At 40.1% G+C, this 18,138-nt stretch overlaps 1 protein-coding gene across 35 annotated transcripts in view; it reads right to left on the bottom strand.

Moving 5' to 3' along the window:
• Positions 1-219: 219 nt before the first annotated feature.
• ANK2 (ankyrin 2) overlaps positions 220-18,138 on the bottom strand; it is a 958,369-nt gene continuing 940,450 nt past the window's right edge. For 34 of the 35 annotated variants that reach the window (XM_033955859.1, XM_033955893.1, XM_033955875.1 and 31 more), the window contains 3 exons: positions 17,494-17,676; positions 9,633-9,724; positions 220-2,471 (listed from right to left, as the gene is read on the bottom strand). In XM_033955859.1, coding sequence (XP_033811750.1) covers positions 2,288-2,471; positions 9,633-9,724; positions 17,494-17,676 — 459 coding nt within the window. In that variant the 3' untranslated portion in view covers positions 220-2,287. The remainder of the gene's footprint in view (positions 2,472-9,632; positions 9,725-17,493; positions 17,677-18,138) is intronic. The other variant, XM_033955912.1, reaches the window with a different exon arrangement.

The raw sequence follows: 18,138 nt of genomic DNA, 5'->3' as shown, positions 1-18,138 counted from the left end.
GACACTCCTGTCCAGTTACCTCCTACTGAATATTGACCCCTTATAATTTAAGTAGGAAGTCATGTCTGCTTTCTAACAGAGACCTAAGCTAAAGACTTGTTTCATGCAAGAATCACGTGCTACTTCATTTTATATTTGGATCACATACACTTCCTTATAATCCTGCTGTATCCTTCAGATTCCTCAATAATTAAAAACAAATAACCCAAAGCAATATTATTACATTTAACACATGTACATTTTATTTAATTAAATCAGCCATTGTACACATTGCAGCTATGAATTGTTAGTGTCGTATTTTAAAATTTTTTTTGTGTGTTTTCAACTAATACATGCCCTCATAGATATATTAGATTAGTGTTATCACTATGGGAACAAGATGCTGATTCATCAACTTAAATTTCACTTCTTCTCACAGTACTCAAGTTCTTTTCATAACACTGCAAAATCAAAGAAAAATCAAAACTTTAAAGTGGTGAATAACCATGTAGGCTGTTACACAGACATCATCCGCACCGCAAATTACACAACAGGAAGGCTTTTTGTGAGCCCATTCCAAGGTCAACCAGTGCTGTTCTTGAACTACGATTCATTCTGAATAGTTGTGCATGAGCGTCTCTCACTGGCAGTCCAAAAAATTATTTTTTCACCTTCCTGAGCCCATTACCACTAGCTCAGCATCCCGAGCTGCTTGACTTGCAAAAATGCTCCACAATAGGATATTTTAAAGAGCAAGTCCATTGTGTTGTTTCCACATTTAAAAAAAAAAAAAATCTGAGCACTGAGTGAGACATTTTAGTTGAAGAACAAAAAGCCTGATAGTTTTGGAAAAATATCAGCTTCTGAAGAACTAACTAGGCTTTTCCACCCCAACTGTATATACTATGCTTTATAACAAATAAAGTGGTTTAAAATTTATATTGTTTATATGTATATTTATATATCTATATATATATCTATACATATCTATGGTATAAGATTACACAGGGCCTATGACAAATAGAATAAGGTATAGAAGACTGAAAATATTTCCTATTTTTATACTTTTCGGAAACACAGTGCAGAACTGCAATTACAGTTTGGAAAGGATTAGTTTCAGAAACCAATATAAAAAAAATCTCAAAAATAGTGTTTTAACTTTAACAAAACAAATTAAAAAGGGTAAAGAAGTTTAAACTGCTCGCTCAGTGCCAAGAGGGTTAACAAGCTGTTCATCAAGCTTTCACATTTTTAATGCTACATGCATGTGTCAGAAAAGACAATCTTGATGAATAGGGTGAATTTGTGTCATCTTTGAGGTGAGTGGGCGACCCTCACTTCCACTGAATTAACTACACTGCAGTGGCTAGCAGAAAATTCTACCAAGAACAAGTGTGTGCTTTGCCAAGCAGTGATGAAAACTGGACAGTTACAGCTGTTTAATACACACACCCTGTCACATGTCCCATCTAACTATTAGCAGGTTGGTTATTTAATTGCTGAGTCAGATTAAATTTAGCTGTTCGTTTCTTCAGAAAATATCTAAGGGGCTATTAAAGAGTTCATAAACGTCATGGATGGCCACAAGTCTGCTTCCATTTCATTTTAATGGTTGTGCATGGCTGGGCTATTCAGCTGCCCCTTAGAGTCCTGAACTAGGATTTATCGCAATGCTAGATGTTCTGTGGCCAGGGCAAGCATATAGTGCTTCTTTCACTTGAAGTCGATTGTATTTGCAGTTAAGAATATATATATATATATATATATATATATATATATATATATATATATATATATATATTTCAAGCTGATCACCATTCAGCCATATCTCTAGACCTTGTGTTCCATGAAGCTAGGTGTAGGCATGACAGAGCATCTGCAGTCTTGTAAGTCCAAGCACTTTAACTGTGTACCGTTTCCATCTGGAGATCCCGTTCACGCTGCTGATGTACATTCAGTCACTTTGAAGAGGGCTGTGGATGAAGTTGGCTTCTATAAATGCATTTTGCCATTAGCTGGTGCAGAAGGAGAAGAACAACGTGGGGCAAGGTTAACAAGTTCCCAGTACATCACAAAGATGAAGATTTAGTGGATAAACCATCCAGATTTATGGATGCTATCTTTGGTCACAAATTAGCTTGCAGTTAAAAATCTAAAATAAGGAAAACTGATGACTTTACTGCATATACATAATTAGGAACATCAGTATCTTCCTGTGATTATGTCAGACTTTTCTGCCTAAAGAAGAAAGTGAGCGTTGCATACTGAGTGGATATGTGTTTGTCTCGGGGAGGGATATGGCGGTCATTCATTTGGCCTCCTGCATTCCGTCCTTTGTGCAGAAATGACTAAGCAGTTGCCGTATATCTTGTTGGAGCTCGTCCCGTTGTAGCGTTTCTGGTATATCCTCCACCTGTTCCACATGAACATGATTCCCATGTTGGTCCTTCACCACAGTCCTCTTCTGCGTGCTGGACTTATTCATTATCGTGCTGAGCCAGGATAACAAGCAAAAAAAAAAAATCATGAAGTCAGTATTAAGATAGAAAATGGACTTTCATTCAATCAGTGCTAAGTAACTATTCACAGAACCATTTATTTATCCTAACACAATTTTAGCATGATTAAATAATTAACTTATTTTTCTACGTATGTACCACTATATGAATCGATAGAGAATGTTTCCAATTTGCTAGAATAATGGAGTACAATTAAAATTACTTCAGTGTCTCTAGAGATCTAAGTGGACAGTGAAGGATTATCATCAATATGTTGGGAAGAGGGACATTAATTCCCTTTCTGGTTTAAATATTATAGCGAAACAATGATAAGTGCCAAAATAATTTACCTTAGAATATCAGCTTCCTGAAAATTGCTCTCCTTTAATTTACCTAAAATTGTGTATAGGAAGGGTGGGGGGGGGGCATGAATGGCAGAGTGCATTTGTAATTGGTTCTGTAAAGGATGTGTGTAGATTGAAATTTCAAAATTTACAGATATAAAAGTTTCCAGCTAAATATGACTGGACCTATGGCAGGCATAAATGCCTACAGATGCATGGTGATTTTCAAAAGGAATATGTGATTGTATTTTATCTTTGAAATCCAGTGTAAAGTACGCCCTGCCCCAAACATGTATATTGCACTAGGATGCATAGCTAGAAAATTATCACGCAAATGTTTAATGCTAGTTCTATTTCACAGGTTTTACACTTAAAGAGGTATTAGGCTATTAATGAGCATTATTTGCCCCTTGGTGTGTGTTCAAGTGCTCTAACAAAGCTTTGGTGTCAAAATATTATTTTTTTTTTTTTTCTTTGCTAAGCGATACGTGGAGGAGCATTTTCAATAGGATATCTAACCTCTTCTTTTACAAAGGTGTGCTAAACACGCACTAAACGCTAACGCATGCATGTTATCTTATGGACGTGTTAGCGGTTAGCGCACGTGTTGATTTAGTGCACACTAAATCCACACTAAAATGCTCAGAGGGGCATAATAAAAAAAAAAAGTCTAAGTCCCCTTTTGGCCTAAGGCCCTAAACGTTGAAAGTAGCAGCAGGGAAAATGTCCATTCTCAAAAAAAAATGTCCAAAATGAGGGGGGGGGTTTAGACTGGCCCACCTCTACGTTCAGCAGTTTAATCGCCAAGACCACCACTAGGTCTAACCTTAGAACACATTATCAACCAAAAAAATAGCCCAAGTCCCAAACGCCCAAAACAAGACCTTTTAGGTGAAGGAAGGGCCAGTCCTTCGCCTAAAAGATGGATTCTGTATCTGGCACCTATCAAAAACAACACCGGTTACAGAATCCACCCCCCCTAATCTCTCCTGCCACGGTTCGTGGCAGTTTGAAGGGAATCATGATTGCAGCATGGGAGATGAGGCATCTCTCCTGCCGTGATCGTTGTGGTGGGGGGTGGACAAGTTGCCGGGGCTGCTGAGCTGATTGCGGCAGCTGCGATCAGCTCAGCGGCCCCTATTTGGAACTTATACCTGTTTTGACTTGGTCTAAGTTCCGACTGGGTAACCTGTCAAAGTGTTTAGTTATACTTGCTGTACAACTAAGTCTAGGTCGGCCCACCTCCCGCCCTTTCCCCTCCTTTTGAACGTTTTTTTTTTATTATGAGCCCCTCAACGTGCCTTTGTAAAAGAGGGTCTAAGTCTGAGTTTGGACTTTTTGGGGAAGTCCAGAAATCCAGTAGAAAAAAATGTTCATTTTCAAAACTGCAAGACATCTATCTTTTTTGTTTGAAAATAAATTATCTAGACATTTGGATCCTTAGTATATCTATCTTTTTTGGCCATTCTCGAATATAAAGATGTCCATATGAAAAACGCACAAAATAAATCTTTTTGGACGTCCAGGCAGCCAACATTCTTAGCAAACTGTCACAGACAGCTGAGCATTCCTGAGTACAACAGAGGGACACTCAGGATTAGTGCAGTGAATATCATATTAAAAGTCTCAGGTACAGATATAACCTGTTTATATTGTATGGTGAGCCCTCCAAAACCCACCCAAAACTTACTGTACCCAACTGTACACAACAGCAGTAGCTCTTATGCCTGCAGGTGCCATCTTTATGTAGGTGTACAAGGTTTTGGAGAGCTTACCGTACAATATAAGCAAGCTATAGTGACATCTGTACCTGGGATTTTTCATCTACAGACTTAAGTTAGATGCACTACTTTGCATTTGCATGTCAAAGGTGAGTTGGGTTTATAACCAATGTCAGGTGCCTAGCCATCTTTGTGTGGGCGTTTGCGAGCGCTGAGGTGCCGATTTGAAAATGAGCAGTCTGGATGCAGCTCTCTATGCTAGTGAATAGCTACACATTTATATGTTTCTCTATAGGCTCTACCCTCCTTTTCCCTGAAGCAGCCACGAGGCAAAACGCTTGGCCGTCGTTGGTTGAACACACCTGAACACACTGAAGATAAGTTCACTGTTTATATTAATAATGGCTTGTAACTTCTACTAATCATAAGACTATTGAAACTAGCTTTAAGAACAGCCTACTTTCGAATAACTTAGCTTTAATAATAACCTGTTTTCAAACTGACTGTACTATAAGAAGGTTTTTATGCCGATAAAGTTATTTATCCTCTCTAGTTAGAGAAGGATTCCTTTCCTAATGGGGTTCTGAGGCTTTTCCTCCTTTAGGTATTTTTTATGTCAGTTTTCTGCATATTTTTCGCAGTAGTTCAGAGCTTTGTGGGTTTTGTACACAAAGGGGTTTCAAGTTTAATAAAAAATTTGTATACCACCTATCAGTCTTCTAAGCGGTTTGTACATAATAAAATAGGTTAACATACATTAAAATATACAGGACCTACTGGAACGATAGGATTAAGGTAAAGAATTACATTATAAAATAGGAGAGAGCGATATAGGTGAAATACAAAAGGAAGGGAGATCCCATCTGATAACCAAAGCAGAAATGAAGATGTTTTAAAGGGAAGTGCATTAGAGGTAAATCCGGGACTCCATAAAGGAGTACTTAAATGGGCCGCCGCGTGTGCGGATCGCCGGACTAGATGGACCTCGGTCTGATCCGTTGAAGGCGTTTCTTATGTTCTTATGTATAAAAAGAAACATTTTTAGTTTTCCTTTGAAACGATCTAGCATGGGTTCATCCCGTAGTTCTGGGGGTAATGAGTTCCAAAGAGATGGGGCTGTGACGGAGAAGTTTGTTTGTGTAGTGCTAATAATTAAAAGATTTTGTGATTGTGATCTCAGTGTTCTAGCTGGGGTGTAGGGAATTAGAAAATTGTTTAAGAATTCTGGCTGGTTGTTACAATGTTAAAAGTATGATTTTATAGGTTATTCTGTGCGGAATAGGGAGCCAGTGAGCTTTTATCAGAAGAGGTGTGACATGGCCAAATTTTTTCACATTTCCAATAAGTTTTATTGCCGTGTTTTGCATAACTTGCAAGCGTCTGATTTCTTTCTGCGTGATGCCTTTATATAGTGAGTTGCAGTAATCTAAACACGAGATCACCAGGGAATATACAAATCTGTTCAATGCAGAGGACTCAAGGGCTTTGGAAAGAGAACATATTAATTGAAGCCTATAAAAGCATTTTTAATCACAGAACCGGTTTGCCGGTAGAATGTTAGGTTACTGTCTAGGATAACTCCCAGAAGGTTTATAGATGACACTATGCGCAAAGGTGTGGAGTTGAGACTCACAGGAGATTGTAGTTGAAATCCTTCTTTGCATGGGAATAATATTATTGATGATTTTGAGATATTGAGCACTAACATATTTGTTTGGAGCCAGTAACTCATATAAAGGTGATAGGCATGCAAATCTCTTTCATGAATAGTCATTAGGGATATTTTGGAAACCCGACTGGCCTGTGAACCCCCAGGCCAGGTTTGAGTACTCCTGACTAATAGTATTCTATAAGTTATGCATGAACTGTAGGTTGGGGCCATGCCCACGGCCTGCTCAGGTGTACGCACCCAAGCACCCACCCCTGCGCCTAAGTGCTAATTAGTGCAGTCATTGAATTGCCTTATGTGGTTACTTGCTATGTAAAATTGTTATTTCAAAATAAACCCTCTTTTAATGATACACTTATGATATTGTGAACTTGACTTTTAGTTCAAAAAATTTTATTGAGTTTGGTATATTAAGTACAATAAATTTTTGACTTTTAACGGTACTGGAGCTACATTCCTGCAGTGATAGAGGCAGCCCAGTTTCAAAAGCCTCTAGTACCACAGAAATCAACTGCAAGTGTGAAAACAAATACAGAAAAAAAGATTAGCTATTTAAAAAAAAAGATGATTCAGAATTCACAAACATCTATGGTAAGTGCTAATGAAGTTCATATATAGTAATGTTGATAACAACAATTCAATGAAGGCTTCATTTGCACGCTATTTCATTAGTAGACTCTCAGTACTCCCAAGACCACTGCTTCCCAATCTTTTGTGGCTGTGACCCCATGATTGTAGCCAAATAAAACTGTGTGATTTCTGGAGGCGCAGAAAAATGATACACCTATGAATAGGGTTACCAGATGCACAGACTCACAGACGGACTTTCCAAAACCCGGTATTTGTCCAGGTTTTGGAAAGCTCCGGCCACATCTGGAGGGCCTCTGAACATGCGCGGATGACATCACACACATCCGTGCATGCTCCAGGCCCTCCAGACGTGGCTGGAGGCTGTGTGGGGGGTGGGGCTAGAAGCTGAATTGGGCGTGGCTGGAGGTGGAACCTGGTGGGGCTGGGATGGAATGGGGCAGGATCCTGTGCATGTGGTAACCCTACCTATGAAGAATCTGCCTGGGTCATGGCCCCAAAGGCAAGTTTTGTGAACCCATTTCGGATCCTGATTAACATTTTGGGAAGCTCTGTCCTAGACCCTATCAACAGCCATGGAGCCAGGCGTGAATATTTTATATTTTGGCCCACTTGTTATGAGATCTCATACCAAAATATCTTTGGGTGAAGCCTTTTTTGGTTCAGACCTTAAAGAAGGTCTTCAAGTCACATTTTTTGATTCAATCTTTAGTAGGGTTACCAGACGTCCGGATTTCCCCGAACATGTCCGCCTTTTCGAGGACATGTCCGGGGATCATAGAAACATAGAAATAGACTGCAGATAAGGGCCACGGCCCATCTAGTCTGCCCACCCTAATGTCCCTCCCCTACCTTCGCCCTGTGAATAGATCCCATGTGACGATCCCATTTGGCCTTAAAATCAGGCACACTGCTGGCCTCGATCACATGCAGTGGAAGACTATTCCAGCGATCAACCACCCTTTCTGTGAAAAAGAATTTCCTGGTGTCAGCTCGTAGTTTCCCTCCCATAATTTTCCACGGATGCCCTCTTGTTGTCGTGGGACCCTTGAAAAGGAAGATATCTTCCTCCGTCTCTATGCGGCCCGTGAGATACTTGAACGTCTCGATCATGTCCCCCCTCTCTCTGCGCTCCTCGGGTCCGGAAGGCTTTTCAAAACCTGGCACTTTGTCTGGGTTTTGAAAAGCTTCTAGCAATGAGCGACATTGGTATGGCATCTGCGCATGCATTGATGCAACACAGTGATGTCACACGAATGTGCGTGATGTCATTGCATCATACCAGCGCATGCGCAGATGCTGTCCCAACGAGCAAACAGGTTGAGGGGGGCTGGGGGTGGGAGCCAAGGGTCCGGATTTCTGTTTACGAAAGTCTGGTAACCCTAGCCTTTTAGGAACTGAGCTTGAGTGCCTGCTTGGGGGGGGGGGTGTCTGTGATACTGACTCCTCTATTTCTGTTTGCTTTCTGCACTTTGAACTGTTATGTTCTGGGTTATTTTAATTCATTGTAAACATGATGTACTAATGAATGATGGTATAAACTCTGGAAAACCTTTAAACCGCTGAGAAGGAAGATCAGTAGAAAATTAGTGGAGAACTGTGCTTGTCTTTATGGCAAATGAATCCCTTTTCATTGCCCTCAGGGAGGATTTAGGGAAGATATTGCAGTCATGCAATGCACAGACACATGCAAAATTGTTAACCCTTTCTAAAATGCACAGAAATACAAGAGTGACAAACACACCAAACCACAGGCTTGTAATTGAACATGCAATATAGACATTTTCACAGAATATCAAAAGCTTCTGCACTCTCAACCCCTATTCAGCATGATTTATAAAAGGGTTTCTGAGGGAAAAGCCACTTAACAGGAGAAACCCCATTATATACCATTGTGTGGAGACAATATGCATTCAAATACAGCGAGATCACTACCTGACTTCTTTCCCTTCTGCTTGCCTATTCCTATTTTTGTTCTGTGTGTTGCATGACCAGCAGGCCCAAATGGTTCTATGAACCCTCACCAGCCTAAGGGCATGAGGGAGGATTATTACCAGGAGGCAGCTTTCATCTCTCCATTCCTAGGCCCATGCACACCTCCATAATAAATCAGGTCTGGCTCTGGTTATGGGACGCAAATCCAACCACTTTGAAATAAGAACCTGACAAGGCAGGATTCTGTAGAGTACCATACTTTAGGTATAGCGCAATGGTTCTTGATGTTTTAGCCAGAGGTTTGGTTGGGGGAGGAACATTTTATTAAAAACAAAACAATAAAAAGCAAAATAAGATTTCACAGGTTTTCTTTCCTTGTAATGAAATCAAACAGGAAAATCCATTATAATGTCCTGTTTTGTTTTAACTAAAGAACATCCCTAAAGATTGTCATGTAGTCTAGATGGCAGAAATGTGTAGCCAGGCCATCCTCTCAAAAGTACACTTCTGAAGCATTCAACTGTATGTGGATATATATGTCCAAACTGTGCTCAGGTAGAAAGCTTCTCTGTTAATTTCAACAAAATGAAATGCAAATTTTTCCATCTTCAGGCAAAGGGAAGCTATCATGCTACATAGCTTCCAGTCACATACACTCAGGATTTCTTTTTAAGCATAGAAACATGACAGCAGATAATGGCTAAATGACCCATCCAGTCTGCCCCTCTGCAGCATCCACTATCTGCTCTTCTCCCTAACAGATCCCATACTTTCTTGAATTCAGATACCGTCTTTGTCTTTACCATCTGGTGTCACTCCATAGGCACGATATTCTTTTACCATGCATGTTAGTCAAATTTTTATCACTACAACAACAAACAGGCATACTAGTGCAAACCTTTTGATAACTGATCCATCCTCTTTTAGAACCTCTTTTTCTTTTAAATTGGGAAGGTTGAGTTTCATATGGCTGCCTATATAACTCAAAGCCTATAGCAAAAAAATTAAAATAAAATAAAAAGTAACAAAAAAAAAAGATTAACTGTACTCAAAGGACTTCACTATATATATATTTCAAATTAAGCAAAACTGAGGGCAGGATGCACAAAACTCCAACACCATGGTAAAAAAATACCGTGGTGGGAGGGAGTTTTCAAGAACGGGTGATGCTCAGCATGAATGGCATGCAAATTATATGCATGCTATTCGTGCAGAGCAACCCCAGTAAAAGGGGGAGGAACTGTGCCTGGCAGCTGCTCAGAAGAACAATCACTAGGCATAGCTCCTCCCCTCATCCCTCCTGTCAAAATTTTCTTCTGCCCCGCTGCTGCTCACTGCCCTGATCAGCTGATCTGGCAGGACTCCCTAAGTCACCAATTGGCAGCTTCGGGGAATCCTGCCGGCTCAGCTGATCAGGGATTCCCCCTGCTGTGATCAGCTGCTGACTTTTTTTTTAATGCACCGGGCAGGGACAGGGCCACCATTTTGAAGAGGTGGGCCTTGAGGCAGAAGAGAGTGGGCATCTTTCCTGCTGATCTTTCAACCAAAGGTGTGAGGTATGGGGGGGTGTCAGGATCAGTGGGAGGGGAAACTATATTTAGAGGGCTTGGGGGGACAATCAGTGGGAGGGAGGGAGGGATGAATCAGGGGGAGGGGGGGTCACTCCTTTCTGGTTTAGTTGATCATGGATTACTCTGCTGTGATCAGCTGATAGCAGTGAGCTGCAGACTTTTTTTTTAATGGGTGCAGCCGTTGTGTGAGTGTGTGTGTGTTCTGCACTTACACAACTCATGCCCAACAGCTACTGGCAGTTCCAGAGCTGCCAGAAAATTTTGGCAATTATTCAGTGCTGGGTGGGGGAGGGACAATCCCATTAGTGCATCACAAGGAAAACTCATTAGAATACCAATGAGCTCCATTTAATGCATTAGCATAGGATTCTGGGTGGCTGCTAAGAGGATCGTTAGCAGTCAGAGAACCCTTTTGTGTATCAGGAAGGAGCTTTCCATGCCAGTAAGATTGCTTTAACGAATCTTACTGTCATGGAAAGCTTTTGAGAATTGGAGCCTAAATGTTTTATTGTAGTGAGTTTCATTCTATTTTAACCTTTATATTAAATGTAAATCGCATAAATGCATTTTCCAATGCTGTATATCAATTACCAAATAAACTTGGAAAATAATGATCTTGTTTATTGAAAACTTCTATACCACTGCTAATGACTGGGGGAGTCAATTCAGAGTGGTTTATATGAGCTTTGTAATGCTGTTATAATACATGAGCTTGTGTTTCCTGGGAAGGTTTCAATACAGACAATTATCAAACCTTAATCAATACTTGAGCTTCTGTAAAGGTGTTACAATACAGCGTTAGCATTTTCTGAGTTGGTTCTCTTAAGCCCTCTTAAACCATAATCAATCTGCTTTCTTATTTCCACCTATAATATATAATCAATCTACTTGCTTATACATAGTCAGTGATGGTGTTCTTTTGTGATAAAGAAAATGAAAGAAAGGTGTGAAAAGGACTGCCAGGGTTCATTGTGCAGTTGTACAAGCAACACCATCAAAAAACACCCCCGGGGTAATTACATTAAATTACATTAGAGATTTCTAATCCGCCATTACCTTGCGATTCAAGACGGATTACAAAAGAGTTCTAAACGATGGGTTACAAAGGAAGATCATTGGTCATTTCTCGTGAAGGTAAAGAGTAGATCAGGTAGTATCTGTGAGGCAGGAAGAAGATGGGAAGAAGGAAGGTGTTTGTGATGTTAAGACTATTTCAGGGATTTCTTGAAGAGTACAGTTTTTATTTCTTTTCTGAACATCGTGTAGTCTGGGATAGTTATCAGTAGATTGGAGATTTGGTTATCTAGTTTTGCTGCTTGAGAGGCTAGGAGGCCTTCGTATAGTTTTTTCCATTTAACTTCTTTGATTGGAGGGTGTGTGAATGGGGTGTGTGTTTTTCTATGTCTGGTTGGGGTAGTTTGGATGAGGTGGTTGTTCAGGTAGGTTGGGCTGTCTCTGTTTAAAGATTGAAATAGCATACAGTAGAATTTAAATAGTATTTTTTCCTGAATTGGTAGCCAGTGTGAGTTGATGTATGCTTCTGTAATATGGTTGTTTCCTCAATGAGTAGACGAGTCTCGGAGCTATATTTTGGATTGTTTGTAATTGTTTAGTCATTGTGGTTGCATGGTGCAGCATCTGTCTATAGTCATTCCTAGTAGTTTTAGGGTGGTTTGAATGGGGTAATTGATTGAGTTGATTTCTATATTGGTTATGGTCTACACTTTGTTATTTTCGAGGAGGATGTATTTTGTTTTGTCTGGGTTGAGTTTCAGTTTGTGATCTTTCATCCAGGTCGCTACTGTTTCTAGTGTTCGGTGTAGTGTGTCTGTCGTGGTGGTCTTTGGTTGATCAAAAGGTTTGAGAATGGTAATGTCATCTGCATAACTAGAGGAGGTTATGCCTCATTTGTCCAGATATGTCCCGAGGGAGGCAGTATATAGGTTGAAGAGAGTAGGGGATAGTGGAGATCCTTGTGGTATGCCGCGGGGGTTGGATCAAGGTTCAGATTTTACTTTATTCGATTTTACTCTGTATGTTCTGGATTTTAGGAAGCCTTCAAACCATGAGTATACTTTATCTGAGATACCTATTGTGTCCAAAATTTGCAGTAGGATATAGACATATGCGCTACTTGTTCACGTGGTAAGCAGCAAATATTGGTAGTAGCAGGTAAACACACACTATTACTATTCAGTAAGGTAGTGCCTGAGTGCTACTGTATGTAACTACGGGGGTGGGGTGTATATGTGGTGGGGCATACGCAGGCCATGGATGTGTCTCCATTTGATGAAAACAGCCCCACTAAAATTTAAATTGTTGATTTTTAATTGGGTAATCAATATGCTGAAAATAGGAAATTTTCCCCTCTTTTATGAAGGAAATAGTTCTTAATATAATATTAAAGGATTCTAAGGAAACATCCTAGCAGCCCTTAAGTTATAGACCTTCTATACCTTTCTGGTGAAAATTATGGAGGGAATGGTAGCTGAACAGCTATCACTGTACTCTATTTAGATAAATTTGATATTCTACATTCCTATGTCTGATTTTTGTTCTCAATAAACAGTACAGTAGTACTGACTGAGTCAGTAGTTAAAAAAAATATTGGACAGAACCAAATTTATGATCTCTGAAGGGATAAAAGTGCTGATTTTGCAGTTCAACCTCTCCAGTGCATTTGACTTAGTAGACCATTATGTTCTCTTACAGCGACTTGACTATTTAGGGATATAAGGAGAGGTGACAGCTTGGCTTAACATTTTTTTATTAAAAATTTATAAGGTTAAATACAGAACTCTATTTCAGAAAATTGGAACCTAGCTTGTGGGGTGCCTCGGCAGTCCCTACTATCACCAATATTTAATATCTTTTTACATCCACTAGGCTGTGCTTTAGAAAAAGCAAATTATCAAGCATTTATCTATGTGAATGATATAACAGTTTTGATACCAGTTTTAACTTCTATGGAAGCTGCAAAGGATGACATTGCAAGCTACATGAATTTAATGGAGAAATGAATGTTCAGCTGTCAATTAAAATTAAACCGAGAAAAACAACCAAATTCCTTTTAGTTGATTCTCCTGACAATACAGTTCAGACCAATTTGTCATCTATAAAAGTTATGGATTATATTCTGTCACCAGTAATTAGAATTTTAGGGATTCATATAGATCATACGTTATCATTTGAGCCCCATATTAACTTACTATTGAAAAAAAAATATTTCCTTTTATTATGGAAATTATGGAGAATTTGGAAGATTTTTTTCAGAATAGCATTTTTTGACTTCTGGTACAAGCACTATTTTTTTATCTCTTATGGAACTGTGGAAGTTTGCTGTTCTGAGGGGATACGAAAGGTCTATATCTGGCATTCCCCATCGAGAGAAAATTGACACAAAATTGTCATGCTGAAAGACCATTCGTGAGACTTGAAGAGGCCATTGCTAGGCCCTCCAATGTATTTAAATAACCTCACACCAACAACCCAATTGCTGTATATAATATATGTTTAATAGTAATAAACAAAAGACAGCTTACATTGATGCATCCAAATAGGATATAGGAAACAGCATTTAGGCTAACGGAAGAATAACACAGAGTACCGGTATGTCATGTGCTGCCCATTCTGTTCTACCTTTTAAGGAACTAAGCTGGACCTTTTATAACCAAGCTTAAGAGCCTGATGTCTGGAATCTTGCATAACTCCTGATTACATACTTAATTTCTATTGTATTTTTCACACTTTTTCATGTTTAATGATTGGATGATCTATAATTGCACTTGAGTCATAATGAAGCTTGGTGCCACCTGCTGTCTAATATGACTTCCCTATTTCCCCTGACAATGCATTCTTAATACTAAGGTCAATGATCTCTGAGGGTTTACACCCTCACTCCCTCCTAATCTTGCCTATAGATCGTCAGCAGCTTTATTTACAGATCATGTCATCTTGACCTGACATTGTGGCTTTCTTGTGGCCCAAGCAGTTCTTGGAATGTCCCAGAATAGAACATCTACTATTTGTCACAGACAGCAGATGTTTGCCAGCTTCTAGGGCAAAGATGAAGTCCTCTTGCAAAAGTATTATTTGTGCTGACAGGAAAATATGCACTTTTTGCACCGTTCATATACCTTATGGTAGGTTTGATTTAGCAGCACAATGTCCCTCCTGAGGGTCTCCTAAGGGTCTTTATCCCTCTCAAACTGAAGAAGCCTGTTCAACTTGTCTGCCAACACATTCTGCTTCCTCACCAAATAAAGCACTCTGAGAAGTATCCCACAAGCAGTAGATCCATTCCAAATCTTGATTGCTTCCAGACAAAAGGACAAGATCCTGTGCCTCCTTGTTTGTTCAAATAGTACATGGCAACCTGGTTGTCTATATGGAAGAGTACTACCTGTTGAAGGATATGGTCCTGGAATGTTTTGAGAGCATTCCCTATCACTTGCAGCTCTTGAAGATTGATATGGATGGTCTTTTCTTGGTGAGACTACTCTCCCTGAGTGTGAAGACTATCTAGATGAGCTGTCCAGCCTAACATTGAAGCATCTGTGGTTAGAAGTTTTTGGTGGAGAGGGGGCTGGAAAGGAAAACCCTGAGAAAGATTTTGTGCTGTTATATAGGGAGACCATGAGAGAAAAGTCTTGGTGAGCTTGGAAGCAGTTGGTGGTCCCTCAGGTATTTAGGAATATCATTTTAAAACTAGCATATAAGCATCCCCTTGCTGGACATAGGGGACGCGATAACACATTAGGACAGGTTCTCACTTGATTCTATTGGCCTGGCATTTATAAGGAGGTATGTGATTTTTGCAACTCCTGTCCCTTTTGCCAGAAGCTAACGGGGTGCAAACCTCCTAGTGTCCCACTAATTCCTCCTTGGATAGCAAGAATATGAATGGATATCATGGGTCCTCTGGACAAAAGTAAAAGGGGACACCAGTACTGCATATTGTGTTCAGCTCTCTTGATTGTAAACCGCCTAGAAGTCGCAAGTTTGTGGCGGTATAGAAGAATAAAGTTATTATTATTATTATTACATACTTGTAATAATAGACTATGTAACTCAATTCCTCTGGGCGGTCCCACTAAGATCTATTTTGGCCCCAACTTTAGTCCATGAGTTGACCAAGCTATTCTGCTATGTAGGATTTCCTAAAGAGATAGTGCCTGATCGGGGTACCAACTTCCAAGCAGGGGTATTTAAGTCCTTTTTGTCAGCTTATGGAATTTGCCATAGTAATTTCTCAGTCTATCATCCACAGGTTAACGGCCTAGTAGAATGGTTTAATTAAACCTTAAAGAAGATGTTGAGTGTTGTTTCAACTACAAAGAATGATGCTGGGGCTGGGGCTTATTAAAGCTTGGGCAAGATTGAACACTGTATAAGGAGTCAATTTTCCTAGGAGCCACTGGAAGCGAAAGAGAAATCTCCTAGTTTTTAAACATAATTCCCTTGAAGAGATGGTGAAATGGAAGCTTGAAGAGGTCCTTGGGCAGTTCATCAAAGTCTAAAGCATCAAGAAATTCTGCCCTGGGTTCTGAGTCTGTCTCCATTCTCACTGGTAAAACTTTACCCATCTGTCTAATGGACTTAGTGAAGGATAAGCCTTCAGGAGGAGATTTACGCCTAGGTGGAGGAGGAGATGGATCAAATGGAACTCCATAGGACTCAGAAGCAGATAATTCAGGCTCAGGCTCAGTATCATCGTGCATAGAGAGGTCTGAATCAAATTGTCCAACTCCAGGGGACTTCCTGCAGGAATCAGGAGAAGGAGCTTTGTGCTTATCAATATGAGGTGTATGGCGGCAATGGAAACGCCAAGAAGCACTCCTTTGAGCACACTGGTACTGATCTTATGAAGAAGAGGAAGAGGTGCAACATCAAGAGTACGTGGACCTCGACTTAAGCCATGGAGAATGAGATCTTACGATGAGGAGAGTGAGACTTATGCCATGGAGAATTTCAACTTACGATGAGAAGAGTGAGATTCAGTACCACAGGGCCTCAGTGCTCCATGCTCAGGCTGGGCCAGTACCGAGGGAGGTGGTGCAAGCACCAGTGCCGATTGCGTTTGTAGCAATGTGGCAAGCTCCCATTGAAGCAGCTCATTGATTTGGTCCTGTATGCACTGCACCAGTATCGATTGCTATACAGCAGGTACTTCTGGTGCAGCAGGGTGTTGAGGCATTGATGACCTCGATGAAGAGGCATGCCTCAGTGGTGAAACAGATTACACTAATGGAGAATGATGATAGATTCGACTCTTGGCACGCTTCGAGGGACTCAATGCAAAAGATGCCTGCGACGCTTGCTGCAATGGTGAAGACTGCCTCTTAGTAGGTTTACCCATTACCAGTACCAAGTCCGACATCGAAGCCATCATCGATGCCGGTACAGTTGGTACTGTCAGTGTAGACTTGGCTTTGGAATACATGGACGTCGATGGTTCTCCAAAAAGTTTCTCCTACTGGAGATGTCGAGCCTTAAGGGAACGCTTTTGCAGCATGAGACAGCGGGTACAAGATTCCACTTGATGCTCCAGCCCAAGACACTGCACCATTTGTACTAGCGCAGTTTCGTAAAAGAGGGGGGTACATATTGAAAGTGCTCTGGGAAAAAGATGAACTGATTATGGAAGCTGTTCCTGTCCTCTGATTGCTTTTCTCAAGTCAGATTTATGTCCTTTCCCCTTCCTCCTTTTGTTTTTACCTTATTTATTTACTTTTCTTAAATACTGCAGTTCTCCCTGCTCTCCTCTTGTTTTCACCATACGTTATGTCTATACGTATTGTTTTTATTGTAAGATATGTCTGTATTGTCTTTAATTAGCCTCTTGATTGTTTCCCCCTTTAATTTTACTGTACAATGCTTAGAATTTATGATTGGCGTTTTATCAAAATTTTAATAAACTTGGAAGCTAATCAACAAGCAGAACACACAGGCCTCTCAGGGGAAATTTCTAGAGGTAGGCTCCTGCTCCTGAGCAAACTGTGCTGGCACCTGAAAAATCCACTTGATTAGAGGGGCAACCAGCAGACCCTTTCCTTCAGATCATAAGTCATAGACAACACCATAGACAAATTGGATTGATTTTATGTCTTTGCCTATCAGGCAAACAGCAGGTAGTTTCACTTTGCTCAATTAAAAAAAAACAGGGACATGATAATGAAGGCACTTTACCTCTTCAAAGTCATCTTTGGCTGATGGAAGGTCAGTGGCTAAGCTGGGGTCACCCACATGCTTTTCTGTTCTCTCTCCATGAGCCACAGTGGTCTTTATAACTTTACTGACCTTGCGTCCTTCTACTGGTTCAGACTGAAATTCAGCATTTTCTGATAAAACCCTTGCTTCTGAGTAAGTTACCTGTTAATAAAAGAATTTCATAATACAGAACTTCAAACTGGGAAATTCTGTTAATTTCTCATCTACAAACTAGGTTGGGGGAGATTGACCAATATGCTATTTCCTGTTCCTATTACATCTAGCTCAATAGGAACCAAACTATGAACTGAAGCTGTGAGATTTCATTTACACTAGAGGGCCTTTCCCTAATATCCTTTACTTCTCCTCTTGCCTACCCCTGCAAAAATAACAATTAGTTGGGTCACTATTTATTTTATTAGGATTTATTTACCATCTATTTGAAGAAATTCATCAAAGGAGGTGTATAGCAAGAACAGGCAATACACAAGCAGCACACATTATGGTATAGAATGTCAACAAAATATACATTAAAACATCTTAATAGACAGCACAGAATATAAGCAGAGGTGGAACAACTAAGAGAGATAAGACAGAGTAAGAGGAGTTAGATAAAAATAAGGA

The sequence above is a fragment of the Geotrypetes seraphini genome, chromosome 1 (genome assembly GCF_902459505.1).
Source record: "Geotrypetes seraphini chromosome 1, aGeoSer1.1, whole genome shotgun sequence".
In the NCBI taxonomy this organism is placed as follows: domain Eukaryota; kingdom Metazoa; phylum Chordata; class Amphibia; order Gymnophiona; family Dermophiidae; genus Geotrypetes; species Geotrypetes seraphini.
The sequence above is the reverse complement of the archived record's forward strand: the minus strand, read 5'-3'. Positions and strand labels throughout refer to the sequence as shown.